Here is a 27465-nt window from a genome sequence, read left to right as displayed (position 1 = left end):
AGGACTCCGCTGGCAGCGGCAATGGGCTACTTCCTGGGCCTGACAGAGCCGCCTTGGTACCGTCACTGCCACCTCTGGGCCCTGAAGCGAGTGCCTCATCCATTCCAGGCCTCCGTCTCCGGGCCAGTCTCCACAGTAGGCACCTTGTGCTTGGGCCTCCATATTGAAATTAATTGAAAAATACGTTTCCAACCTACGAAAACGTTTGTTTTCATCAGAGGGATCACACTGTAATGAATATATTTACATCTCATTTTGAGAAAAGCAAGAAAGATGGGGTGAGGGTGAGGGTGAGCGCTTGGTGGCAGCTTGGCCCCCCTTCCCTTTGGAGCCCTGGCTGCGGCCCACCCCACCCTGATCCCCGCAGTCCTCCATCCCGCAGCCTGGGAGGACTTCCTGGGAGGCGGTCAGTGGCTAAATATGAGTTCTTTCCACGACCCAACTGCCTTGGGTGCCCACCATTGCGGACACTCACCCTGAGCACAAAGGCATGGCCTCTGGATGCGGTGCCAAGGTGAGGAGTATTTCAGAATGGGACCCACTGGAGGGCTGGAGAGCCCAGGAGCCAAGGGGCTCCAGACGTCACAGGGACCCACCCTACTGGCCCACTGCCCTCGGCTCAGGCCAGGCTCCGGGCAGGCTGCTTAGGGACCAGGGACCTTCAGGGGCTTCCCTGCAGAGAGTATAGTATTGCCTGAATTGTGCTGCACCCAGAACATCAAAACTGCAAGCTGGTTGGAGTGTAGGAGTTTGTTAATGCGTGTTTAAAGGAGTGGGGTGGGGACCTGGAGACTTCTAGATAGCAAATTGAAAGCAAAACTTCGCCAATGACTTCTGAAAGGGAAGCGCGTGCCTCAAACGGGCCTGTTCGGGACTGGGGGGCGGGGGAGGAGGTGAGAGGTGTTATTTTAAAAGATCTGGCTTTATTAATATGGTAAGAAAGCGCTCCCTTGGCAGTATGTGTTTTTGCAGTGCCGACTGTGATCCTATAAAACATTCATGCTCTGAAAGCTGTTACAGAGAGCAACACCCCCGCCCCCACTACAAGAACAAGGAAAAGCCCTGAAAGGGCCACTAGGGTCCAAACACCCTTCTGAAACATGCCTAGCTCCCCCACTCCCAGGGCCCAGGCCCATACCCCTAATGGCCATGGTGGGGCCCTCCCGTCCACCCTACAGACCCTGTCACAGGGTCTGGAGAAAGAGCAAACCAGAGCCACCCCTCCAGCAGACCACTGTGGGAGCAAAGCCGGAGCTCCCATCAATGGTGCCCCAGCTTTCCCAGAGCTGCGGAGAGGCAAAGCCACAGGCAGGGAGCGGGGAGGTGTCTGAGCGGCCCTCTCCCTCCCTTGACCCCCACTTCTGCTGCTCCGTACCTCTACAGCCAGAAGAGTTCCCCTCTGCAGTCACCAAAGCCAGCAGTGAGTGCTCTGAGACGGCCCAGCCCTAGGACCAGGCCTGCTCAGCCTGAGGCCCGACTGTGTGCAGGGCCTCTGCCTGCCCACCACCCACGAGGTCACATCGAATGCCACCTGCAACCAAGGCTCCCTGTCCTTACTAATCACCATGGCCCACGCAGAGCCTGGCCGTTCAAATTTACAAAACCAAGTAGGGGCTTGGTTTAGGAAATAAATCTAGCCAACTTGGTAATGAACCTTAAAAGTTCTCCCCTCTTAAACCCCCCTGTTCTAATAACAATTAGAGTGGAGATTAATTAGAGGGTTCTTTTGCACTGATGACATCTGTAAAGCAACCAGACACGTGGGTTTTGCTAAATTCTTTTATTTTTGTTTAAATTTTCACTTCAATTTTAATTCTTGAAGAACAGCCTCGACAACATATATCGCACTCATTATAAGAAGCAAAGGGTTATATCAAAAATTATTAGTATAGAATCACAGGAAATCTGGTTTGGAACCAGAAAAAAATACAAAACAGATATAGATACATAGACACAGGACAATTTTTTATAATTATTTGGAAAATGTTATTTTCCCCTAATTCTTGTTTCCTTTTTTTATGTGCATACGATGTTTAAATTTTACAAAAAAATGAAAATAAAGACTAGTATCTTACAAAATGAATAACAATGTTTGGGGGTGCGTGTGTATTTCTACATAGGATTCAGTCCACTTTCATGTGTGTTTTCTGTACAGAATATATCCACATCCATCCACAATAAATCCTGGAAGGTCCATTAGTCTCCTTCTGTTTTATTAAAATTCTCATGGTCCTCTCTTCCAAAGATTGTTTTCTTTTTCTCACCAGACACAAGGTCCTTTTTCTTTTCTTTCCAATGTGTTCACAGACCTGATCCTAAAAGAGTCTCTTTTCCTCCGAGATTGCAGCTCAGGTTGCATTCCGCAGGGTGGGCGCTCCTGCCTCCCCAGCCTCCTCCCCCTGCCCAGCCTGCCCGCACCTTGCACCCTGCGCAGCCACCTGGTGTCCCCAGGCTTTGGAGTCCATGGCCCCGCCAGTCCTGTGAGTCTCTAGGGAGGTAGGGGCAGGTGGGAAGTGCCCAAGGTCTAGGAACACTGGATGGACATGTAAGGCCAGTTGAAGCTGCTCCCAGACAGTAACATATCACGGATGAGAGTTTCAATGGGGGTTTTACCTACCAAACGGACGAAGAACAGCTGCTCGATGACAGAGGAGGACACGGTGCGCAGCGAGGGCAGTCGCAGTAGCAGTTTGCCAAAACGGCTGGGCTGGTTAGGGTACTGGCTCCTCACATACTCCTCCAGAGCACACTGTGACTTCTCCTGCAGGCTCTCTATGTGGGCGGCATCTGACAGGCCACAGGCGTCTGCCCAGCAGCCACAGGAAGGCGAGGCAAGGGACAGGGGCACATGATTAGGTCAGCGAACAGCAAAGGCACAACCAACAAGCTATTAAAAAATTTTTTTGAGAAGAAATGGAAAAGAAATAGAATAAAAAGAAATCCCCTCATGCTTTGCTACTTCTTCTCTACCAGCCCCCAATACAAATAAAACAAATCAAACCCTCACCAATACAAATACAATAAATCAAACCCCCACCACGCCTAGGGGAGCTGGAGAAAGAAGCACATGCATGCAGAGGCAGCAACCTCTCTAGTCCCTTTGTTTTTCCTGTTTCACCTTTGGATTAAATAATGTACGATGCTGGAGCCATGTTTGCTGTGCGTAGCAACCTGTCCTCTGCCTGCAGGGGAGCATCCTTCCACTGTGCTCATTAAAGGGAGGAATTTTGCCCTTGATTTTGGGGTGTTCAGGAGCCCTGAAGAAGTATACAGCCTGAAGGCAGTTCTTAAAGGCTTCTTAGAGTCCCCCTCTCAAGCCCAAATGACTCCAACCAGAAACCTCAAGGAGCACCTAGATTGTGTAGTGAACAAACACGTAAGAGTGGGTTAAAAAAAATATGGGCTAACAATGCCTGGAACCAGATCAAGCCCATGCTTTAGCAATATAAGATTGGAGATGCACTATCCATGCAAGCGAGAACTCTGCAGCAAGTCTTTGGTGATGATGTATACTTCTATCTTTGCCTTAGATCAAGGAATTGAAAATTGGTCACATCTCTGTAAGCTGTATAATAATCAGGAAGAACATGGCTCAGTTACTCCAGGCTGTAGCTGCCTCTAGCCCAGCTTTGTGTCAGATCACTGAAGATGTCTCCTTTCTGAAGCCTGGGAGGTGAAGAGTTGAGGGGGAGTTGGGGGAGGTAGGTTTCCTTTACAGGACCAAGGAGAAAAAGGCACCTACACACAACGACAGCATCTCAAAGCCGCTGTTTGTCTCACCTCAACCAAGGCTCCTCTTGCTCTCCTACAAATCCTGCTATACAGCAGTTTATACTCTATCAGCTAACTACAGGCAAGCAAATGGAGGGGGCAGTGGAATCAGAGGAGTGAAGTCAAGGCTTCCTCTCCATAGTTCCAACACCTACCTTGTTTCTTATAGTAATAATAAATATTTAAAAAACAAGAAGATCACAGAGGAGCCCTTAGCCAGTCAGGAGATTGAGTCGAGATCAAAGGCGGCGTTGGCTAATATAGGGATCCTGGAAGAAATTCATGCATGGCAGTGCCCTCAAAAGGACATTATATACTTGTGAGTGGGCAAGCGTGACCCTAAGAAGACAGAGCCAATGATTCAAAGTAAAACCCGTGTCTGCTGAGTTTCTGAGCTTTATGTCTTTATATTTCACGAACTTGGGTTTTCAAAGCGTTCTAACACCTTCATCTACAAGGCTATGGCCTTGATCAAAAATACAAATAAAACTAGTGATAATTCAAGAATTTCTGAGGCAAGTCTCCTTTGACCTCAGATTCAGACTGGGTTCTTTTAGCTGTCTGCTTCCCCCAGCCAGCTGCTTGGGGGCACCCACACTGGTGGAGTAGGGAAGTCAGTGAGGCTTTATGGCTGGCAGGATGGGGGCAGTAGCACTTTGGGGCTTTGCTCCTTAGAGAGGGGACCCTGAGGTCTGCCCTTGGTCCTGTTTACTAACCTGGATCTGCTGAATGGCTACCATGCAGACTCATATTTACAAATATCTTGCTTTAAATGCATTATCTGCCCATTATGTTACAGGATCCCTTTCAGCCTCAGACTGTGCAAAATGAAAAGGACCCACTGATTTTTTTAAAGACTCCTATGGCATCCCCTCAGGTCTGTAAAATATTTATCTGATATTTACGATTAGGGCCCCCAGAATACAAGGTCATCACCCTTCTCCCAGTTAGGCCAGTCCAAGGGACAGAAGCCCAGGAGAGGCATGCCTGGGCCCTTGGGCCCTGTGCTGGCTTCTCTGGTATTTTTCTTCCTTTAAAGCCAGAAAGCCCGTAGTGGACTCGACTGCAGGTGCCAGGCGGCAAGCCCTATTGCCTCCGTCTTGTGGGAGCCCTAGTCTGGGCCTGGCTTCCTAGTGAGATAGATATTCCCCTCTGGGTGTTCCTACACCAGGGTTCCCCCAGCTGTGTACAGACAGTACGGACTCTTAGATGGATGGGGTGGTTGTGGTCACAAAGCTAAGTGAGCAGGGGGTGTAATATAGTCTATATTTATACTCCATGAGTTATACAGACCCCAGATAAGAAAAGGAGGCAGACTGTGCAAAATCCATGTCTCACTTTTTATGTGGTAGTGTCAATGTGGGAAACCTCCATATTTCTTCTACAGTATATGGAAAAGAAATTATGTAAATAAATAACCATTACTGTTCAGGCCCTCCCGGCTTAGCCGTTGCAGTGCAGAGAATGTATTTCATGTTGTGCATTCAGAAGAGTTTAGTGTTCAGGAAATATAGATGTAATCAGCTGCCATAACTAGAAATCAAAGTTATTATTGTACTGAAAATGGATTTATTGTATTTATGTTAACTAGATGGTTCCTTTCAGGGAAGGACTCATTTATTTGAGGGAATATTTAGGTGTATGAATTAATACTTTTTAAAAAAATGTAAGTTCAGGTCATGACCTAGTCCTTGGATGCTGTCCAGAATATTAAGGATTAAGCATACCATCCGGAGGCCAAATGTGAAAACCACCACAGGGAACCCCGTGCCAGCTTCAACTACTTAACCAGAGCAAACTTCATTGGACAATATGTCTAAAACTGTCTTTTCCATCATTCAAAGTTTGCTCAAAAGTTGGATGACTTTGAGAAGGCTTCCCATGAATTCCCTTCTGGCTAGCAATCAAAACAAGTTTAGTCAGAAGTGGAAATGTGTTATATGAAAGGGGGGGGTGAATTACTACTGACAGCTCTAATTCCATTTTCAGATATTCTGCTTGCAATTTTCCAACAAAATAATATTGTTCACTTCTTGGCCTCCCTCGCACCTTGAAGACTTTAAGAAACTTCTCTTGGGAAACTCTTTTTAAAAATGAAACACTTTCATAGGGATGTTTTAGGATGAAAAGTTGAAAGAAAAGCTAAATAATTCCAGTCTTCTCTGCAGCCAGCACAGTCCTTGCCTCTCTCTGGGAAAGGGCAGGAGATCAGAAAAGTCAAAGGGGTTCAAAGAACCTTAGGGAGGACCAGGAAAAGGGAGGGTGACCTTTCTTGAGAAGACCTCTGTCCAGCTCCAAATCACATTACTGCTTCAAGACACCTCACTGAATGAGACTGAAAACCCCCAACTTCCCTGACACTGGCTTGCTTCCTGATTCATTTGGCTGAAGAGCCGGGTCCTGGAGCGCCAGCCAGGCCCCAGGCTTGCCAGAGCTAAAGCAGCCTGGTCATTGCTTCCCAGGCTCTTTGTCACTTTTGAGAAACACGTTTCTATCAAGAAGACTTATTAAGATAAAATGCATTCAAACACCGGGGAAGGTATTCAATAAATCGTCCATTTGTTTTAAGGTTCTCACTTGATACTCTCGCAAAGAATAACCCTCTCCCACTAGCAGACCTGCATTTGCACTGAAAGTAAAAGGGGGCAGTCCAAGTCTGCCGCTCTGGCCACCCTGCATACAAATGAGATCCTCTTGTCTAAATAAATTATCTGCTGTTCAGATCAATATTAATACTACATTTGCTACATTACAATATTGTGCAAATTTAAGAGTCATTTTAATACATTGTAAATACGATTCTTCACGCATGAAAGCCAAGAAATATTGATAGATTATACTGCTGCTTACTGTTCAAGAAGGCCCTGGGAAAAGAGTTTTGCCATCTCTGCCCAAGAATGGTTTTAATTTGGCCTTTGGATGTCCTGGCTCTAGGATAGATTTATTAGGGTAGCTTGTTCTCTGAATGGAGGAAATAAAAACAATAGTGCCAATAATGGAGGCAGAAGTGCAGCTCACCCTACTCGCAGTAGGCCAGGCCCGATGCCCAGTCTGAGCAGCTCTGTTCCCCACCAGCGTCCCTTCTGGCTTTGTTTATAGATCTTCCCCCCATTACCTGCTGTCCCGGGTGTTTATATGTTTCCCTCTTGCAGGTTACAATAATAAAAAAGGCAGGCCGTGTTCTCAGAGGCTCAGACCAGAGCCTTCAAAGGCAATGTCAATGCACTTTCCTGGAAGTTAATTTGAACCATCTATCATAAGAGAAATTGTTAACATGCATGTTACCACCGCCTACATTTAATTTGATATTTTAAAGGCACTCTGTTAAATTTCCGATGTTCTGTGTTTTGCATGGCAATGAGATTTATCTCTGGAGCGGGAATCCTCCCATACTTTAGGGTTCTACAGTATTGCCTTTGTTTTTATCTTTCTTGTTTAGATCGAATGCGTCTTTTACGACCCTCAATAACCTCAGCAACTGCAAACATGAATGGTTTCCTAGAAGGGAAAATCAGGCAGCAATAAAGCGGGGTTATTTATGATTTATTTGCGCGTATTCTTCTCTTTCCACCTGTGTGTGTGAGTATGTGTGTGTCGGGAAACTCATCCCGAGAGCGTGCCACACAGAGGAGAAAGCCACATTCCCACGTTCTTTTCCTTCCTTCTCCTCCCCCAGAAACACCGAGCTCTGGCGCGCGCGCGCGAACACACACACACACACACACACACACACGCACGCACACCGCACACACGCGCAGCCAGACGGATCCACAGCACCGCCTCCCCCAGCAGACACGCACCCGCCGCCGCCGCGGCCCACCCAGCGCGGGGCCCGGGCTAGGCCCAGCCAGCCGTCCGCTCGCCGCCCCCACGGGCGCCGCCTCCGCTCCCGCACCGCCGCGCTCCCAAGATGGCAGCGGGGGCCGCGGGTCCGGGCCAGGCCCCAGGGCCGGCGAGGCCGGGCCCGCGCGGCGGCGGCGCAGGAGGCCGAGGCCGGGCCCGGGCGGAGGGCGCCGCGGCGGCTCCCCGCGCGCCCGCCTGCCCGCCCCGCGGCGCGGCCTCACCTGACGTGAACAGCACGATGGCCTTGAGGCAGCTGTACTCGGCCGAGTCCACGTGCAGCGCCTTGAGCTTCTCCACCTGCTCCTGGAAGATGCGGATGTGGTCCATGAAGGCCACGACGCGGTCGGCGGACATGGGCGAGGCGTGCAGGCCGGCGGCGGCCAGCAGCGGCGCCACGTGCAGCGGCATGGAGCACTGCGCCGCGTTGAGCACGAACAGCTCGCTCCAGGTGAGGCGCAGCAGGGACACCTGGTCGGTGATCTGCAGGTCCGGGAAGAAGGGGATGTTTCGGGCCCACTCGACGGCGCTGAAGAGCAGGCGCGCGGCCAGCTCGCAGATGTTCTCGATGCCCATGATGTTGTTGGGCTGCATGCACTGGCTGCCGTAGCGCGACGTGGGGTAGGGCTCCGCGCGCAGCAGCAGCGAGATGTAGCCGGACAGGTAACAATGGCCGTTGAGGGGGTCCCCGTTGGTGAGCGCGTACTGGCCTGGATTGGGTTGGGTTGGAGGCATTCTTCCTCGCTGAACCGCTGACAAAAAGAAAGAGAGAAAAGAGGCAATGTGCATCCAGGGGGCTTGCGAACATCGTCGCGCCGCAGAGCACTCGACACAATGCGGGGGTTCTTCCCGCAGCCACACGCGCCCCGCGCGTGTTCTCTCGCGCTGGCTCTCACACCCCGCACCAGTTGGAAATATAGGGTGAGGCCTTCCAGCTCCGCGGGTCGAGATGCCCAGCCGTCGCCTGCGCACCTGGCCACCCCAGCCCTGACAGACTAGGCCTGACTTCAGGGCTCCCAGCCAGACATGGCCAAGAAAGCACCACCCAACCCCTGTACCACCAAAGGAGTGACACGCAGATTGATGAAATCCCACTCACCCCTCCAGGGGGAAACAAATCAGGGTAGAAAAGAAACTGGAGAAACCAGAGAAAGGTTGTGGTTCTAGGCAAAAGCCTAGCTGCCTCTTCATTTGCAAGCAAGCAACGTTTTGTTCAAAATGTCTCCATATTCTCTAAAAATGCCATGGAATTATCCTTAAAATAGACACAAGCTACATACCCTACTAACCACTTACAACTTTACAACAGAAAACAAGTATCCTGCACCCCACCCCTAACCCCTCCTCCCCATCACCCCACACAAAGTTCTCACTGTTAAAAGCAACAGAAAATGAAAAAAAAATTCAAGAAAAAGTTAAACTTACAGTAGCCAAACATTATTGAACAGAGTGGGAAATAGATTTAATGTCTGCCTGCGCGGTGCCACTGCAACCTGCAGCCAGCTTTGCCCAGCGAACACGAGCTCGCAACTGCAAAAACACTGGATTCATTAACCATCTGAATGCAAAACGTAAGCATGCTTTGAGTTCTTAAAGCTGACCAAAGTTTTTTTTTTTTTTAACGTGTATGTTTTACTTCAACAGTGCCAGCGTTTTAAATTGCCATGTAAACAAAGACAACTTTAGGAAAAGTTAGGGCTACTGAACTCTCCCCCCAACAAATTAATATAGATATGTCCATATACATGTAGCTGTCTTATTTCAGGTTATGCATTGTATTCTTAAGTTTGCTTTGATTCTATTTTTAATGTAAAACTCCAAGCAATTTAAGCTCTTGAAACATTATGGCTAGAATAGTTTTTTTCTAATTATAGTTTGAACTTGGCAGTTATTTTTCAATTAAATGAGAGTACAATTCAAAGTTGTTGTTTTTTTTTTTTTTTTCCAGATGCCTACAAAATCTCCCTGGAGCTAGAAATGAAGTCATATTTGCCTGCTCTTTAAGATCTGAAGAAATTCAATTTCTTTTCCTGTGGCATATAAAATATAATTTTAAAGTCAATTACAAGAAGAAGTAATCTACATTCTGCAAAATTGACTGGTTCACTAATCTGACTGTAAGACATCTTTAATGATTGTCAGGAGATAAACTTTAACTGTAAACGGCTAAATATATTTATAAGAAAAGTGCTGCATCTCTTGCCACATGAACATGAAGCATATCTAAATACAACATCAAAAGTGTTAAAAGAAACCAAAGCCATACAGCACAGGGATTAAATGATGTGGAAGCTCATGCCAGCTGCAGTCTATGCATTATAACCAAATCAGAAGCGTCGGTAACTGCCGTTGTAAATTGTAATTTGTATGCAGTATTTAAGCAGAGGGTGGAGTTTGATGAAGAAATAAAACGAGTATCATGCCTTTTAAAAAATGACAACTATGAAAGCACGGTTCAGTCACAAACTTTCCTTACAAAGTAGAGGGGTGAAAGCAAGGCCACAGCTCTGGAGGAGGCTGCCCGGCTCCGTGAAGAGGCGAGGGAGCCAGTGAACAGGCCAGAAGCCCCCCTTCTCCCCTAATTAGACCTACAAGTGCAATAAATCTCACTCCTCTTTTTCCATGCTAAGCTTCCAAAAGGATGATGCAGCACTGAGTCTACTCAGGGGCTCCAGCTCCCAGCCCGTCCCCATTTTAAATAAAGGAAAGGAAGAGGTGGAGGGGACAGTGGGATGCAGAAGCACAGAAACAGAGTTTTCTCAGGGAAGGAAGCACCCCTCCCCAGATTCATGCCGGCAAAGCCCCAAGCATCCTCACGCACACGCGGGAAAGAGACACACATCGAGCACATCCAACACAGAGGAAGGGGATTTTAAGCCATAGCTTACGATCCCAAAGACACAACTGAGCAGGCAGCGAGAGGGGAGTAGAAGCCCAGGGCGAGGAGCGCAGGCCGGGAGGGGGAGGCAGCGGGAATGAGCTGGGGGGGGGTCGCCGGGGGGGGGGGAGGCAGCGGGGACAGGGGAGCTGGGACGGGCCGGGCCCGCGGGAGCCCCAGACGGCAGCCGCCCCTGCGAGAGAGAAAGAAAGAGGGCCGGGAAGGCGGGCGAAGCTCGGGGAGAGAAGCAGAGAAGAAATATTCACCTTCCCGCCTCATGCCCACTTTGAGGCACTTCTTGAGGCGGCAGTATTGGCACTGGTTGCGATGGTGCTGGTCGATGGGACAGTTCCTGTTGGCACGGCATGTGTAAGTTAAGTTCCTGCGGACGCTCCTCTTGAAGAAACTTTTGCAGCCCTCGCAGGTGAATTGGCCGTAGTGCTTGCCGCTTGACTTGTCCCCGCACACCACGCACTCGATGTGCTGCTGGCTCTGGCCCGAGCCGGGCGGGCCCTGGCCCTTGTCCCCTGCGGTGCCGGGGGTGGCGGGCGCTCCGGGCTGGCCCGGGGTCTGCGGAGTGTGCGGCGCGCCCGAGCCTGCCTGCTGCTGCTGCTCGCCGGCGCTGCCGCCGCCGCGGGCCGCCTGCGCTGCGGGGTTGGGGCCGCCGGGGTTGCCCCCGGCCACGTCGTCCTGCGGATCTCGCCAGCTGCTAACTACCATTGCCATATCTTTGGGCCCGGGGAGCGCTGGGGGGAGCCGAGCTGCTCGCCGAGGGCCGCGGGGCGCGCGGGCGCGCTGGGAGGGGAAGGGGAAGGGGAAGGGGGGAGGGGGAGGGGGCGGGGGGCCCACCCGGCGCCCAGGGGTCGCGGGAGCCGAGCCCGAGGCGGGCACCGGCCGCTGCCTTCGCCGCCGCCGCCGCCGCCGCCGCCGCCGCTACTGCCTCGGCCGCCCCGCTGCTGCTGCGCGCCCGCCCGCCCTGCTGGCGTTTTGTTGTGGTTCCTGCTGTTTTCTTTCTCTCTTTTTGCAGCCCCCCCAGGCTTTCAGGCTCCCCCCCCTCGCAACACCCCTGCTCCCCTCGCCCGCTCCCCCCGCGCTCTGATCCTGGGGGGGCCACGCTCTCCTTCCCCCCCCTCCCCACCCCCCCCCAGAGAGCAAGCTCTCCCTTCTCTTGCTTTTTTCCTTTTCCCCAAGTTGCAAAATCAGAAATGGCACAGGCGGCAGCCGGGAGCGGCGCGGGGCGCAGCGCCGGGGGCGGCGGGCATGGGCCACGGCGCGCGCACACACTCGCCCTCCGCCTCGCCCGCACCCCCGCGCACACACACACACACTCGCACACACACTCGCTCACCCGCGCCAGGCGCCCGCCCGCCCGCCGGCCGCTCGGGCTACGCGCTGAGCGCGGGCTGAGCCGACATAGGAGAAGACCCGGAGGGCGGCAGCGGCGGCGACCGCGGCGGTGGAGAAAGAGGTCGCGGTTGCAGGCGCCGCTGGAGCCGCCGCCTCAGCTTGTGGCGGCGAGCGCCCCTGGAGGAGCGGGGTCCGGGCGGGAGTCCGAGCTGGAGCCGGGGCCGCAGTCCGAGCGCGAGCCTGGGCCGGAGCCGCCCGCGCCGCCGCCGCTGTCCCGGCGGGAGCCCTCGCTGGGCTCGGGACTGAGGGGAGTGCGGAGAGCCGAGCGGAGCAAGCAAGGCTGCCGGCAGAGATCAGGGCGCGCGGGTGTCGGGGGGCCAGGTCCAGGGCCGGACGCAGCCAGCCATTCAGGAAGGCAGCGCTGGAGAGCGGGAGGCAGCAGGCGAGGAGGATCACACACTTTGCTCTTTTTGTTGTGCCGGTGGCGCCGGGCTTTCTCTGCCTTCTTCTTTCGGGAGGTGACGGAAGGAGAGAAAAATACGAGATAATTTACGCCGGCGACGAATTCAGAGCGAAATAGAAAAAATAAAAATCAGAAGAAAAAGAATTGAAAAAAAAAAAAAGCGAGAGAGACATCCAAAGTAGGTCGAATAAATAATCCTCTTCTTTTCCTCTTTCTTGTTCCTTCTTCTGATTCTTCTGCTATAACACACAGAGCTAGTTAAAAAAACCCTGGAGATCGCCCAAAAATGTTCTTTTTTTAGTATTTTAAATAAGTGCTCTTCAGCCGGGAACCAACACCCTCCCTCCAAAAAAAATCATATATATATATAAAATAACGATAAGAAGAATGCGAAAGGGGTGCCTCCTCTTCTTTTCTTTTTCTTTCTTTTTTTTTAAGTTTAGTCCTCTCTCGTGCAAGAATGGAGTAAAGAGACAAGGAAGAGGGGGGAAAAGAAGAAATAGAAGAAGAATATGGGGAAAACAACTAATAGAATATGTAAGAAAAGAAAAAAGAGAAGAGAGCGAGGGAGAGAAGAGAGAGATTGAGAGATTTGAGAGAGAGAGAGAGAGAGAGAGAGAGAGGCAGAGGAGGAGGAGGAGAGACAGAGAGAGAGAGAGAGAGGGAGAGAGAGAGAGGGAGACCCCAAAATTGAATGCGTTTAAACGGGAGGACTCGCAGAGCAATGTTTCCGAAAGGGGGATCCGCGCGAATGTCTGTATATAGTGAACTTTGACACTACTATTGAAACTGACACGTTTCTATGGAGATCGCTGCCTTATATGGAGCTCGTGTCAGGGAGCCAGGAGAAGGGCTGCTGGCAACTGATAATCAAAGGCGACTGACTGGTCAGAGCCCTGAATGGGAGGGGGGGGGCGGAGAGAGAGAGAGAGAAAAAAAATGGGAGGCTAAGGTTAGCCATGCCTCCTGCACGCCATTGGTTGGAGAGCCCCCCCCCCCCAGCTACCTACTGACGGGGACGGCTTGAGGAGGAGGAGAAAGTGAGGGGGGGGGGTGCTTCTGACAAGCGCAATTTACATTGAGATCGCCCTGCGCTATTTACTCTGAGACCTGATTAGTATGGGTCGTCTATGGTCACACACACACTCACGCACGAAACCAGAGGGGGAAGGGATGGCGAGATGGAGAATGCCTTGCAGTGTGCAAATTGGAAGGAAATTATGTAGATTTCTTCCGAAAAGTTTTTAAAATTAGGTTTTATGACAGTGAAGAGAGTGTCATTGAAAATGTTAGGAATTTTTTTAATGGGAATTTAACTCTCATTATTGAAATGATTTGTGAAATACTCTGGCTTTGGGTTGTGTTCTTCTTTCACATTTAAGCATAATCCAAGTGTGTATTATGCTTATTTTATATCCTTTTAAGAAACACGGTACAGAGGAACTCCCGTTTTTTGGTCCTAAGTATATATTGGTTTAAAGGTTTAATTATAGCTTTAATTTGCAGGTGTTGCCAGGAAATCAATTCGAATTCAACGGTTCCTACTGATTCCAGAGATGATTTAAAAAAATAAACTTTCCAATCAATTTGATGTTTCTTCTTTCTTTTTTTTTCCTCTTTGGTTCCTCAGGCTGTTTCCAACTCCAAACAACCGGTTCAATAATTATTAAGAAAACAGTAGTAAGTCCTCATAGTGTTGGGAGTGGAATGGGGAGGATAGTATGGCCGAGTCAGAGTCCCAGAAAAAGAGGAAAGGGGAAAGTGAACTGAAGAGAAGTGGGGTAAAGTGAGGAGGGGGGGACAGAGAGAGGGAGAGAAGGAGGGAGGGGCAGAAAAGAGGGAGGAGGAAGAGGGAGAGAGAAGGAGGGGGGAGAGAGGTTGAAAGGGGGAGGGAGGGAGGGAGGGAGGGAGGGGGAGAGAGAGAGAGAGAGAGAGAGAGAGAGAGAGAGAGAGAGAGAGAGATATTCCCGAAGGCGATTGGTCGCGGGAGGAAGGGCGGGCGGGAGCAGTGGGTCGGACCTCCGGGCCTGCAGAAATTGCTGGCTCTGGCTGCCACCTAGCGGACGGGATCTGCACCCGGGAGGCTCACAGCCCGGTTCCTCCTCCCCTCTCCTTAGGCAGCCTGTGCCTTTTCTCCAAATGAAGACAGCACTTTGAAAATTCTTCCAATGGATTTTTTTTTTTACTTGAAAGATCGTACTGGGGGAAATGATACTTCTATTAGTTACATATTCTCCAATCGCACACTCGCACCCCCCCACCCCCACCCCCGTTTTGGGATCGCTCCCCTAGGCAGGCTCAGGCGGCGCGGCGCGGAATGACAAAGCCGCTGCCGCTGCAGCCGCCGCCGGGGGTGGTGACTGCGCTTGCCTGCCTGCCCGCCCCTCTGCTCGGGAGAGCGTAAAAGTTTATCTCAGCTCCAGCATCTCGAGCCTCAACATATCCTCAAATAAAGGTGGGAGTAAATGGCCACGCTGTATTGATAGAGGTAGGGTTTGTCTTTTTAATATTCGTTCTCACTTTAAATTTCACTAGGGAGGGGTTTGGGAAGCGCTGCGCTTTTGGGGTGCGTTTTGCGCTTCCCGGTATCTCCAGCCCACAAGTCGGGAGTTGGTTATCGCTTAGTGAGGAGCGAGGATCTTACAGAACAGAATCAAGGCTTTTCCGTGCCTGTCCCACAGCCCCTCCAGCTCGAACGATGGAGACAGTCCATGCACTCTGCAGGCGGCGGCCCATTGTACGCGGCTGACGGAGAGGAGGCGACCAGGGGCAGCAGGGCTCCCTACCCTCGTCCCTCTTTCCAAATACACATTTCCTGGTCACTTAAAAGGTGAAACGAACACAAAAGAAAAGAGAAAGGAAAGGAAAGGAAGAGAAAGAAAAAGAAAAAGGAAAGAGAAAGGAAGAAAGAACAAGAATCAGCTTTCTCTATATACATTCTAAATTTCACTCCCCGCACAGTACAGAGAAAAGCAGTCGAATTCAGGCAGAGAGGGAGACAGGAAAGGAAGGCGAACAAGGAGAGATGGAGCGAGTGGAAGAGGAGGCGAGAGCAAGAGCCAGGGAACGGAAGGTCCAGTGGACGCCGGTTCCTCGGGCCCAGCCGCCCTTGGACCGTGGACTGTGAGTCGTGGGCGCCGGAAGCGAGACTGCCAAATCCTGACCCATCAGGCAAGTAATGCAATAATGATCGTTTCTTTTGAACTCGGGGTCGGCAGCGCGGACAGGACAGGAGGCAGCGTTGGCTCGACTGGCCTCTACAGGCCGGGGCCGGAGTCCAGGAAGCCAGGGAGGGACCGAGAGAACTTTCCGCGGGGCCTGCCCCGGGGCTGCCCTGCCCGGCCTCTGTCCCGCGGCGCGGGGGGCAGGGCGAGCGGCCGCCGGGCCGCAGCGCGTCTGACGAGAGTGCCAGGCGGGCGTCAGTCCAAATTCAACACAGGGCTCCCCACCCCCCCGCCCGCTACCCCCGCCTCTCACCGACGGGAAACGACTACGGGGCCTCCAGTGCGGGGGTGGGGCCCGGGGGGGCCGCGGAGCTGCTGGATGGGAGCCCGCGCCGCGGCCCCCGCAGGTGCCGCGCTCCAGCCGCGCCGAGGCCGGCGGCGAGTCCCGCTGGGCCGGTCCTGTTGCGAGCGCTTTGCTTGGCTGCGTTCAGGGCCTGGCAAGCTCGGCTCCTGCCATCCACCTGCGGGCGCCGCCAGGAACGGGATTCCCTAACAGAACGCGGTCGATGGCTGCTTGTTTGATGTGGGAGATAGTGTCAGCAGATTGAACAGGACGCCGAGCCGCTCTCCCCACGGAGAACCCGCGGCGGCGGCGGCGGCGAGAGTCCCAGAGCCGCAGCCCCACCGCGCAGCCAGACTCCTCACGCTGAGGCAGGAGGGCTGGGGGCAGGGAGGGAGGGAGGTCAACTCCCAGGGGTGGAGACCAAGGGGACTGGAGTGAAAGGGGGAGCCTGAATTAAAACCAGCAGCGGCGCTTTCTTCCGCGCTGGGTAGGGCGCGCGTTTGCGTCAGAAGGCGCGCAGAGTGGGCGCTGGAGGCGGGGGCGCCTACGCCCCGGGCCGCACCCGGGGCTGGGTGGGCGCGGGCCCGAGCCAGCCAAGCAGGGTCGGCCTGGGTCTGGCCTTGCAGACGGGGGGGCAAAGCTTGGCTAGAGGATTAACCGAAAGTCGCCGGGAGCGGCGGCGTCCATTAGCCCTCACTGCTGGCCCTTTCTGCGAGCCCTCACACTGAGCTTCCAAACTTGAAGAGGCCCCTGAGATCTGTGACTCCCAGGATGGAGAGAAGCGGAGCCTCCTCGGGAATGGGAGGAGGGAGGGGTGCAGCTCCCGGCCCTAGTCCGGGAGGGTGGGTGCTGTTGATGGTGGTGAGCGAGGCAGTGGAAACCCTAGGCCTTTCCGAGCAGGAGAACAAATGCTCCAACTTTCTGTCGGGAAAGAGGCGGAAAGAGACCGAAATTTTTCGAGAAGAGGCGCTGTCCCCTTCTGGGATTTGTCCAGCTCCAGCGGCACTCAGGGATCAGTTTCTCTTTCCCACCCTGTGTTCCCCGACCGCGCGTTCACACCCGCAGAGCGCCTCCACTGGTGCTCTCAGCCCCACCAGCAAAATGGCTTCTGTGGAGGGATTGAGGGTCCTGGGAACTTCCGGGGAGCTCTGGCTTAGTCTTTACAAAGCTTTCGTTTGTTACTGGTTCAACTTGATACACTGGTCTTGGGCCTTGATGCTCCGCACGCTCAATCAGGAGATGATACTGCTGTTGTTCGGTAGGTCACCTAATAGAGAAGTGATCACATTTGCGGAAGCACGTAGGTCCCCAAATTGTTCAATTCCACACACGTGACCAGGCACGCTCAGCTGCAGAAGCAGAAAACCAGTTGCAATTTACTCCCATCTTTCTGTCACTCTCTCTTCAGATCTCTCTTCCTTCTCGCGCAGGAGAGACTTTTAACTGAGTGTGAATTTGGCAGTTGGACCCACCCAGACCCTCTGTGGTCCTTTACTCAGCACCCTAGTTCAGGCTGGCCAGCCTTGCAGCATAGCTGATTGGCTCTTTCCAAGGTCTTTCTCCTCTGAGGCTAGTCTAGGGTCCAGAAGAGCCTGCCAGGGCCTGGATTCCCTGGCCTCCCTTCTCAGGCCTTTCTCTGAGTTCCTGTTACCCACAAGCCAATCAGTGCACACCAGGTCCACAGTGTAGTTCACCCAAGGAACCAAGAAAAGGTATCCCTTCTTTGGGGGAGAGTAATCAGGCTGTAAGCTTGCAATGCCCCTTTCGAGTTGTGAGCATCATGGCTCAGCCTTAATCACCTTTTAAAAGACCTTCCACCAAAGTCTTGATCTCTCCTAGCGAGACAGCCAAATAAACAGTTGGACTTGGTGGGAGGAGAGAAGAAGAGATCTACGGTTGCACATACAGCATTGACTTGCATTCCAGGCCCCAGAGTAAAGATCTAAGCAAACTTTCCAGTTGATTGACACCCCCTTCCCTGATATCTTTCTTTCGAGGAAGGCTGAATCATTCTTTACTAATCCTATGACCTCTTTGATATTGCTGTTTTGCTTTTCCCATTCTCACTGGATTGTTCATTTTGGCTTTTTTTGGTAAATGACACTGAACAAAGGTGGCCTTGTAAAAACGTTTTCTAAATCTCGTTCAAGAGCCCTGAGGTTCTACAAATGTCCAGATATGTGTAGAAAATCCTCTCTTGTAGCCCTTCCATACTCCCCAAATCATTAAAAATGGTATTATTCTGTTTAGAGAGACCACAGAACAGAAATGACCCTGTTTTTTAAGCCTGTTTGGAGAGATGAACATGCCTGCAATTATTGAGAGAAAGGTCAGTTCTTCTGATCTTACTGCAGACCTTTCCCAAAGAGCTTATTTTAAAGGTGCCGAATCAATTAGTCTCCTTTGGCATGAGATTAAGGCTGGGAAGGAGGCAGTTGAAGATGTATTTAACATGGTCTTGCATAGATTATTTTGAAGGGTGGAGAGACCCACTGGAATGACTGACTAATGTTTTGTGCTTATTAAAAAACAAACAAACAAACAAAACAAACAAAAACCTGGCCTATATCAGAAAGCCCCCTCTGGAAAGATTGAACTAATTTTTTACTGTAGCTTCCCAGCTGTAAAAAGTTCTGTCTTTGACAACAGGAAGGCAAGGGTGGAAAGGCCAGGTTGGGAGTCTGCTTTGGCTGCACTGACTGCTTGGTCTTGGCCTGTCCACGCTGCTGAACCACAGATCCAGCAGGCTTTGTACGGACTAGCACTCTGGTTGCCTGGGCATTTTTTCTTTGTCACCTTTGGGTTGAAACACTCTGATAAGTGCTTTACTCAAGAAAGTGTTTTAGTTTTCTATAACAAACTGTCCACTTAAGGCCCATGTTTTGGAAAACAAAGATAAGGAAAGCACTTCCCCTTTCTACTTGGGCCCCCAGTTGCAGGGCCTAGGAGTAGCCAGGGGAGAATGGCAGGAAAGCAATGCTGACCTTTGGATGCAAAACAAGCCTTTTGTAGAAGAAAAAGTGACAATCATTCCTAGCAAACCAGTGAAGCTGGGGCCAAATATTTACTTTTTGTAAAAATCAAGTTACATGCATTTATGCAAAAAAAAAAAAGTAACTGGAGACCTCTGTGTTATGAAATGTATTTATTTTAAATGCCTGACTTGAATGAAGAATAACTGCAAAGCTCTTCTTCCCAGGGAAGATGGGTTGGGTTCAAATGAAAAGTTCAGGTTTCGAAATGAGTTTGAAACTTGTTAAAGTACCCTAGCAATACAATCAACTACACTATATAATCATTTTCCTTAATAATTACTTGTCAGAACACAGATTTCATTTATTACAGGATTAGCCATCAGTTGATTTGAATTGGACATTCATTGATTAAAGACTGCTCGAATATGTTTAAGTTTTTAATGTCACTTTCTTCATTGCCTATAAAATATAATGGAAATGTATTGGCTCACAAAGCCGGCAGATCTCTTGGTAACTATTGTTATGCTTCACTTGTATTTACCTATTAGAAAGTTGATCTAAATAATAAACCTGCCATTTCCTTCTCAACTGTCAGTGGAAAGATATGTTTATTACAGTGTCCTCCATCAGTCTACATCAGTGAGGAGAGAGGGGGTTTATGTAAAGTTTAGATGAAAAAGAATGAGCATATTACACCACTGATACAAGCCACATGAAGCAGTAAATAATTATGCCCTCTATATGCTAGGTATATTTTATTTACCCATTTCAGAAGTGAATAAACCCAGCCCATCTAGGGGAGGAGTTAATAAGGTATTCCAAATGTATGATCTGACAAAACTCCAGGATAGTTCTGTCATTGTTAAGCATTTGCATGAAGTCTTCTGAAGCTGAAGAGAAAAAGGAAAGGGCTTTTGTGTTAGTGGATCTTTGGCTAGTCTAGGGCTCAGGTTGGTGTGAAAGGGATGAGGAGGTCACTTGAAATCTCCTTGATCTACTCTTATTTTCTCTCTGGATCAGCAACTTTGAATAGACATCTTCTAATCGCTCTTAATGGATAGAAACTATGAGAGCAACGGAAACTGCCTTTACTTTAGATGTGAATACATGTGTGTGGACATTAGCTAACTTTACATAGGACTACATCTCTACACACATGTGCTTACAGCTTTTTCGGGGTTCATGGATGTATATGTAAGTGTTTCCCACACATCCAGGGGAGTGTTGTCAGTTGGGCAGGTTATATTTGCCCTTACACGTAAGTACGCAGACACACCCACATTAGGATTCTCTACCAAGTCTAGGTGATACTTTCGGTTAGCCCTTCCTTCAGCTTTTTCTAGCTCTCACTCTCTGGGATGTTATATTTAAGTCCTGGATAAAAGTAAATAATTGAGAACACGATGGATGGCCTTTTAGTGAAGACGTCTTATTTCAATTGGAAACCTCACTGACAGGAGGATTTCTCTTCAGAGGGTAGAGATTGTGTGACAGGTGGGAGGTGATAGGGTAAGACAAGACTATTATTTTCAGTTTCTCCCCAATATTTTTCTTTTTGTTTTTTTCTTGGAATCAAATCGGTTAAAACACAATGAGTTAGTGGAAAACTGAAATCTGACATTAGGAATTTTAAGTTTTCTTGCTATAGATTTGTATCTCCAAATCTTTGAAGCTGAGCAATTTATTACAATTTGTTTTGAAATTAGAATTATTTTAGTAAGTTTCATATGCTGACTAAAATACCATTTCAGTTGTCTTCCTTAGGTGTTGTTCAGTATTAATGGCTAACCAGAGAAAACCTCCAAAAGCATTTGCTTTCCAGGACTGAAAGCACTGGGCTTTGCCTCTTAAGGAGCCCCCACCCCCAGTCCTTCAGCCCCATATCCCTCTAAGTAAAATTCCAATTGCTCCCAGAGCCTGGGACACTTAGCTGTAAATTCCTTTAGGGGAATACTCGGTTGCCAGGGCTACCAGTTCCCATCTCGACCTGCCAGCCTCCCGCCCCCTGCTGCCGACGGCAGAGACTCGGCTGTCTGGGCCGGGACCTTGAGCCCCCTCGCCTCCCACCCTCAGCCTACCAGAACCCACAGTTCCAGAGTCCTGAGGTTGGGTGGGAGAGGATTAATTCCTCTTTAACTCCTCTTCTTCCCACCCTCCATTCTGAACCCCGACGGATCTTTTCCTGGACTTTCCTGGTGAATAGGAGTGTGGGAGCCGCCCTGTCCAGAACAGATTAAATTAAGTAGAAGAATCCCAGCCGCTGGACATTTGGAAGCTCCGATGGGGCGTCAAACCAACATTTAACACATTTTTTCCCACTCATTGTGCACAAATCTTGGACCTGTTGGGCTAAGGTTTAGAAAGAAAGAAGGCAAAAAGATAAGGAAAGAAGGGGGGGGGGAAGTCATGGAGAAACTCCAGTTTTAAGCAGGGAAGTGACCTTGTTCTTAGAGAGGCTGAAGGCAAAAGCAGGGCTTTCTGACCTTTCTGGTCTTTTCTTTCCACTTCAAAAGTTGGAGGTCCCTTCTCCCAGCTGAGTGCTTGGAATTTGCTGTTTTGGCGGGTTTCTGAATCTATGGTTATCCCTTAGGGACAGTTTTGTGCCCTAGGGTCAGATCTGCGAGCAGAAGGAAAGGTGTATTCCCCTCTTCTAGGCGGACTTTTTTTTTTTTTTTTTTTTTTTTCCCAACTAAGGTTTTGGTAGCGGGAACTGAACAGTTTCCTTTAGTTACTGCCCAGCAGGAAAAGCAATGGCTTTCTCTGCCAGCTGCCTTCAGCGCACTGGACACTGACCTTGAAGCTGGGGGGGCAGGTGTTTCCTCTCCCAGGAACCATCCCAGTCCCAAAATACTGGCCTCTCACTCCCACCTGCTCCTCTGGTCCTAGGGCTCAGTCCGGAGGGGCAAAAGGCAAGGCCTCTTGTGGCGATGGCTTCTTGGTGCAAACACAATCACTGAATAAATTAACCTCAAACCAGCTAGTTGGGGTGTAGCTGTTTAGCAGGACTAATTGCAGACAATGGAGCCGAAATGACTTTTCCAATTAGCTGCTGGTTGGAGTTTAGTTGGAGGAACTGTCAGCTTCAACGATGGGTAATTGCTTTATTGCTCACAAAACTATCATCTATTTAGAACATATGTGCTAATTACTCTGGATGGGCGACGAAAAAGAGACCATAAATCTAATAGCACTTTAAAAAGTCTATAGTGCTTGTAAGCAACCCTAGTCCCTCATACGTTGTCTTCTGCCCAGGTCGGCGTGATGGATGGCTGTCTCTCAGAAAGGCGGAGGTTGGGACGGGAGGCCGGACCGGGGCTCTGGTCAGGTGGCAGTGCAGGAGAGCGAGCGCTCAGCGCACGCTGTGCCCAGGCGATGAATCACTGTCATCAAGACTAGTCCCCTCTTTAGCTTCGTACAAAATCTTTTGCAAAAGCTCACTTCAGAAATCTTTTAATTGGATTATGCTGGAAAATTAATCTCCTTTAGCCTTGGCTAAATTTGTGGCCACTGTCGGGAGGAAAGCCGAAAAAGTTCTAAGCACATGTGTGTAGTGATACAGTCCTGTGCAAACTTAGCCGTCCAAACACATATACCTCTAGAGTAACTGCAGTGAGGGCCGCGTCGCCTGCTCCTCTCTTCCCTCAGACTTCCGGGGCCTCCCAACTCTGTGGACAGCCTGCCCAAGTCCTCCGGAGTGACTGGGGGTGACAAAGAGCGGGAAGACACATCTGGGCGGAAGGCCGCATCGGTCCCCAGGGAACCCCCCTTTGTCTTGACCGCCTTCTAGGACTCCTAGCTCCATACCCAGCATCCCCACAGCACCTTGCCTGCTTCCACAAAGGGTGCCAGGGGCCAGGTACCAGGCAAGAAGGAGAAGGCTGGAGCGGCGGAAAGAGGAAGTAGGCTGTGTAGCTGGTGGGCTGCCAGACAAACTCGCGCTATGCCCTTTCCCCTCTACACCGCCCCCACCCCTCCTCCTGCGCGAAAACGCACGGTTAGCCCTTGGTGTTTTCCCGGCACAACTCCGGAAACACTTCCCCTTGGCAGGGACAGCGCTGAGGCTGAGAGCTAGTGCCCTCTCGGCTCCTCCCTGCTCTCGGAGCACCAGCGCAGGGGTCTTTCCAGCGTCGCGGCCCCGCGTGCTCAGCCTGGCCCAGCGCGGCTCCCGCAGTTGCGGAGGCTGCCGGCCGGGTCCCAACGGCTGCTTATCTCAGCGGGAGATGACAACATCTGCCTGAAACGCGATATCTACTTTTGCAGCTCAATTTAGCTCTTAATAGCAGCCCTCTGAGGTGTGGTTAATTGATGGGGATAAAGGCTTAATGACTTGACGGAGAGATGCCAACGATCCTTTGATACACTTTAAAAAGAACACCAACCACCCCAAACCCTGGCAAGTCCTTGATGAGTGGGAGGATAAGAGGATCTGGAGGCAGGAACCGGGTCGCTCGTGCTGTTGGTAGCTAGAGGCTTCAGTGAGGGGTGAGCCCTGGCTCTCAGGGCCGGGGCGCCCGGGACACCAGGGCGCACACTTGGGCTGGCGGGGGCTTGTCGCGCAGTCGCGCAGAGCAGGGACCCGGGAGAGGTCGGATGACAGGTGACCGGACTGAATGGCGGGGAGGAGGCGAGCCAAGGAGAACGCCGCCCTTTCCGGGCTCGGTCACTCTATCAACCCTTCCCTAGCGCAGGACCGGGTCCCCAAAGGACTGGCGCCTCTCGTTGCTTTCCCACGCCCTCATCCAGTGCGATCGAAACGGTCAAGTGGCCGTGCTCGTGGGGTCCCGCTGACTGGACAACCTCAGAGGAACTCCAGTGCTAGGAAAGAGGCAGGGGCCGGTGTGTGTGGCCCCAAAACGCAGAGCCTGAGCCCAGCAGCCCCTGAGCACATGGCTGCGTTTTTGCAGCTTAGCCCAGAGCCCTGGAGCAGTGCGTCTGAAGACGCACCGCGCAGGAGCCGGGTCCCGCCGCAGGGCAGGGAGGGCCCGCCGCAGGGCAGGGAGGGCCCGCCGCAGGGCAGGGAGGGCCCGCCGCAGGGCAGGGAGGGCCCGCCGCAGGGCAGGGAGGGCCCGCGCACCGCTCGCCCGGGCGCCCCGTTCGCACACCACTTCCCAGCACCTCCCTTTCTTCTCGCCTGACTTCCCTTTGCTCAGTATCAGTCGAGTCTCTAGAGGGTCAAAGCCGTGTATTACACTGCTTACGCCCCCAACCTAGGGTCTCAAGAGCACTAAATGGAAAAAAACACACCCAAACCCAAAACAACAAAAAGCAGATCGCCTTTTCTGTTTGCAAAGGGGGCCCCTCCGTGTACAGACCTGGCAGGTTTTGCCAGTATTCTGTTTTACACTTTGGAGAGAGATAGCCTTGCTGCTTCAGATTTGAGCTCCCTCTGGAAACGGAAGGAGAAATGACTCCAATCATCGTGCGTGTTTTACTGTATGAGAGATCGCAGGTGTTTCGGCTGTTGCTATTCCCGGCCCTCCTCCCCGAGCCCACACGACAGGGGTGAGAGTCCCAGTAAACTTATGGGACTTGTGGAGAAGGCACACGTTGTCACGGGGCGATGCTTTGGGGTCAAGGACTTGAAGAAATGCAATTAAGAGCCCCAGTTTGCAGAGTCGGCCTGTCTCAGTGTGGCTCAGTCCCCGCACGCGCACCGCCAACCCCACCCAGCGAGGTTCTGCCCTGCGGGACGGAGGCTGAGCCGCGCAGCCCCAGCCAGGAGAACTCCGAGGCCGCGGTCTGGTCCGCAGGCCCCTCGGCCCCAGGACAGAGTCCCGGGTGCCGGGCTCGCCCAGGAGCTCCCGGTTCGGGGCGGAGGGCGGGACCCGGCGGCAGGGCCCCGAGGCTTCCCCGAAGGCCGGCCGTCTCGCAGCCGCCGAGGCAGCCGCTCGTTTCCCTGGGCGCTGGGGTCAGCGCGGTGCTGGGCCGGGAGGCGGCGGCTCTCCCGCAGGCCGGGGCCTCACTCCCGCAGGTCTGCGCACACGCACAGCCCGCGCCGGCGCGCCCTTCCGAGAGCACTTCGCCCCGCGCACGAGGCTCCCGGGGCTCCGCCGCGCCTCCCCTCGGGCCGGCTCCGCGCAGGCCGAGCGGCTCCCGGAAGCGAGGCCCACATCCGGGCGCGGGGCCTCGCTCCCGGGTCGCCCGCGGGCGCAGTCGGGGCGGAGCCGGGGCGCGGGGGGCGCGCGGGCGCCGGGTCCGACGGCTGGAGCCGCGCTCGGCCTGGCGCCGAGGACCCCCGCCCCGCGAGCGGCGGGAGGGACGCAGCCCCCCCCCCCCCCCCCCCCCGGCCTGCGCCCTCGAAGGTTCGAGAAGGAAGCCGGGCCCGACGGGGGGAGTGGCGCCACCTCGGCGCCCGGCTCGGCGCTGGCGGCGTGTGTCCCCTCAGGCCGGCGCGCGGGCTTCCCCGGAACGGGCCGGATCGGGTGCGGGCGCCCCCCGTCCGGCGCGCCGTGGGCCGGGGCCGCCGTCGAAGGGGAGCCCTCCGCGCGCTCCCTCTCCCGCCACAGCGCGAGGCCTCGTGCGCTCCGCGGCGCACCGGCTTCCCAGCCAGAGGCACCCAGTCCTCCAGGCCCGAGGGGTCGGCGCAGGGCGCGGGAAACTGCCAGCCCGGGGTCCGGTGCAAGGAGCTCGGACGTAAGAAGCTGGAGGGTCAGTGGGAGTTGACTTTTGTGGCCTTAGGCATTTTTGAAAACATCCATCTACAAAGTGGGAACAGCACAGAGAAACTGCCCTGCCATTCATTAAAAAAAAAAAAAAAAAAAAAAAAAAAAAGAAAAGAAAGATTTGGGAGAAGCGTGATCCTAGAGATTGTTTTATAATCTCTCAAATTATAAAGTGGTATGTGTCTCAGCACCTGCAGCACCTTGAACCGCATCTTCCTCCAGACAGGGATCGAGAAGCGGAAACACCACCGCCCTCCAGCCCAAACCGGGAGGACTGTTTGCAGGGGAGCTGGTGCTCCAGATGTTGCACTAGAGGCGCTGCAAGTGTGAGCAGGTAATGGGGGGAAGAGTGACATTGTTAACAGAAAGCATCTAATTAACAATGACTTCATTTGATTGGAAGGATGAAAAAACCTTTTTAAATCAATCCAGATTCACTGGCCTAAGCTCAGCCAATTTATGAATATGGAGCCTGACTGGGGTCTGCTTTCTTTCAAAGATGTCATCTTAGGGGTAATAGCATAGGTGAAGTCATTTGGTTACACTGTGGAAACTTTTATAGTGCCTTCCTTGGGAATTTAATTCAGTGCTTCTTCATTTTATTAGGAACAGACTGACTCCATCAACTGTGCTCTCCCTGTTTAGAGGCAGGACTGCTTGAAGCAATTAGGTTCACCAATTAGCATAGTTTTACTGACCCCAGCAGCAGCACCGCTTCTTAGATTATCCATTTCTTCAAAGTCAGGGAAAAGCTGGAGCACAACATGCGTCCCAGGTGTCCAGGTCGGGGAAGTCAGCCCACAGGCAGGGGAGCACAGCAGCGCAGAAAGCTCTCCAATAGTCCCCAAGTGTTTGTTTCAGCAAATTCAGGTCGATTTTTCTCTCCTTTTCTGATTCTGGATCCTATAATACCTCTTTACTTTGGTATGGCCTTTACAGCGTCTCTCCTTTGGTTTTATTTTGGCAGAATGATTTTTTAAAAAGACTTTTTTATTTATTGATTTTAAAGAGAAGAGAGAGAGAAGGGGGAATGGAGCAGGAAGCATCAACTCGTAGTAGTTGCTTCTCAGATATGCTTTGATCAGGCAAGCCCAGGGTTTCGAACCTGTGACCTCAGCATTCCAAGTCAGTGCTTTACCCACTGTTCCACAGAGGCCAGGCACAGTGGCTTTTGAGAAAGTGAATTTTCTCCCCTCTTTTGTCTGCCTACATGCCAATGATGTGGTGGACAGTGTTTTGACGGTTTACCTGCAAGACTTTGCTGCAGTCTCTCCACTAGCACCTCAGTCATTTGATAGCAACATCTTTAGTAAAGGAAAATGTTTGGAGCCCAAAGCAGTCTGGGAAAGATGGTGCTTTACTTTTGCCACTGTCCTGGCTAGTGAAGAGATTACATTTACATAACTATTTAGTCTCTTTCTCTCTCTCTCACCTAAAATATATATTCCTCTGTAAGATTTCACTAGATTAAATTGCTGACAGTTCATTAGTAGCAGCAGCAACAATGTAATACCCCTAACCTTATTAAATCAATAAATACTAGATTCATGCATTGAATTAAAAATGCATCAGCATGGCCAGGAATTGCAATTATATGGCCATGGATCTCAGAATTGAAGATGCCACTCAAAAATGGACTAGTTAGCATTTATTTAACCTCCTTTTTTTATTTTGAGTCTGTGATTAGATATTCGGGGTTAACATTTCAGGGACCAGTGTGACAGGTTTGTTTGTTTATTTTTAAAAAATTCTTTTCTGCCTGACCAGGCAGTGGCACAGTATATAGAGCGTTGGACTGGGATGCAGAGGACCCAGGTTTGAGAACCCGAGGTCGCCAGCTTGAGTGCGGGCTCATCTGGTTTGAGCAGAGCTCACCAGCTTGGACCCAAGGTCGCTGGCTTGAGCAAGGGGTTACTCGGTCTGCTGTAGCCCCCAGTCAAGGCACATATGAGAAAGCAATCAATGAACAACTAAGGTGTCACAACGAAAAACTGATGATTGATGCTTCTCATCTCTCTCCGT

At 51.7% G+C, this 27465-nt stretch overlaps 3 protein-coding genes across 3 annotated transcripts in view; 2 read left to right on the top strand and 1 right to left on the bottom strand.

Annotated features, from left to right (window-relative positions):
• Positions 1–1771: 1771 nt before the first annotated feature.
• Positions 1772–11521, bottom strand: NR2F1 (nuclear receptor subfamily 2 group F member 1). The gene is made up of 3 exons (XM_066273816.1): positions 10756–11521; positions 7836–8363; positions 1772–2805 (listed from the first exon to the last, which is right to left on the bottom strand). Exons 1-3 carry the CDS (start codon positions 11213–11215, stop codon positions 2525–2527), a joined length of 1269 nt encoding a protein of 422 aa, XP_066129913.1. The 5' UTR covers positions 11216–11521; the 3' UTR covers positions 1772–2524.
• A 112-nt stretch (positions 11522–11633) lies between these two features.
• Positions 11634–13885, top strand: LOC136336263 (uncharacterized). Its single transcript, XM_066277788.1, has 2 exons — positions 11634–12477; positions 13806–13885. Exon 1 carries the CDS (start codon positions 11695–11697, stop codon positions 12382–12384), a length of 690 nt encoding a protein of 229 aa, XP_066133885.1. The 5' UTR covers positions 11634–11694; the 3' UTR covers positions 12385–12477; positions 13806–13885.
• Positions 13886–24185: 10300 nt separating this feature from the next.
• The window catches only part of LOC136335644 (basic salivary proline-rich protein 3-like), a 218483-nt gene continuing 215203 nt past the window's right edge, over positions 24186–27465 (top strand). The window contains exons 1-3 of the mRNA XM_066276807.1: positions 24186–24283; positions 24411–25429; positions 25666–25777. Of these exons, the coding sequence (XP_066132904.1) occupies positions 24186–24283; positions 24411–25429; positions 25666–25777 (1229 nt within the window). The remainder of the gene's footprint in view (positions 24284–24410; positions 25430–25665; positions 25778–27465) is intronic.

The sequence above is a fragment of the Saccopteryx bilineata genome, chromosome 4 (assembly GCF_036850765.1).
Source record: "Saccopteryx bilineata isolate mSacBil1 chromosome 4, mSacBil1_pri_phased_curated, whole genome shotgun sequence".
NCBI lineage: Eukaryota > Metazoa > Chordata > Mammalia > Chiroptera > Emballonuridae > Saccopteryx > Saccopteryx bilineata.
This window is presented reverse-complemented; position numbering and strand designations above follow the sequence as displayed.

What these genes read in the sequence shown, in the direction of transcription:
- LOC136336263 (XM_066277788.1), top strand. Translation starts at nt 11,695, where the DNA reads ATGGCACAGGCGGCAGCCGGGAGCGGCGCGGGGCGCAGCGCCGGGGGC.
- NR2F1 (XM_066273816.1), bottom strand. Translation starts at nt 11,215, where the DNA reads ATGGCAATGGTAGTTAGCAGCTGGCGAGATCCGCAGGACGACGTGGCC. An exon ending in AGTGGGCATGAGGCGGGAAG is followed by an intron (nt 8,364 to 10,755) that starts GTGAATATTTCT and finishes TCTTTTTGTCAG; the next exon opens with CGGTTCAGCGAGGAAGAATG. An exon ending in CATCGTGCTGTTCACGTCAG is followed by an intron (nt 2,806 to 7,835) that starts GTGAGGCCGCGC and finishes GCTGCTGGGCAG; the next exon opens with ACGCCTGTGGCCTGTCAGAT.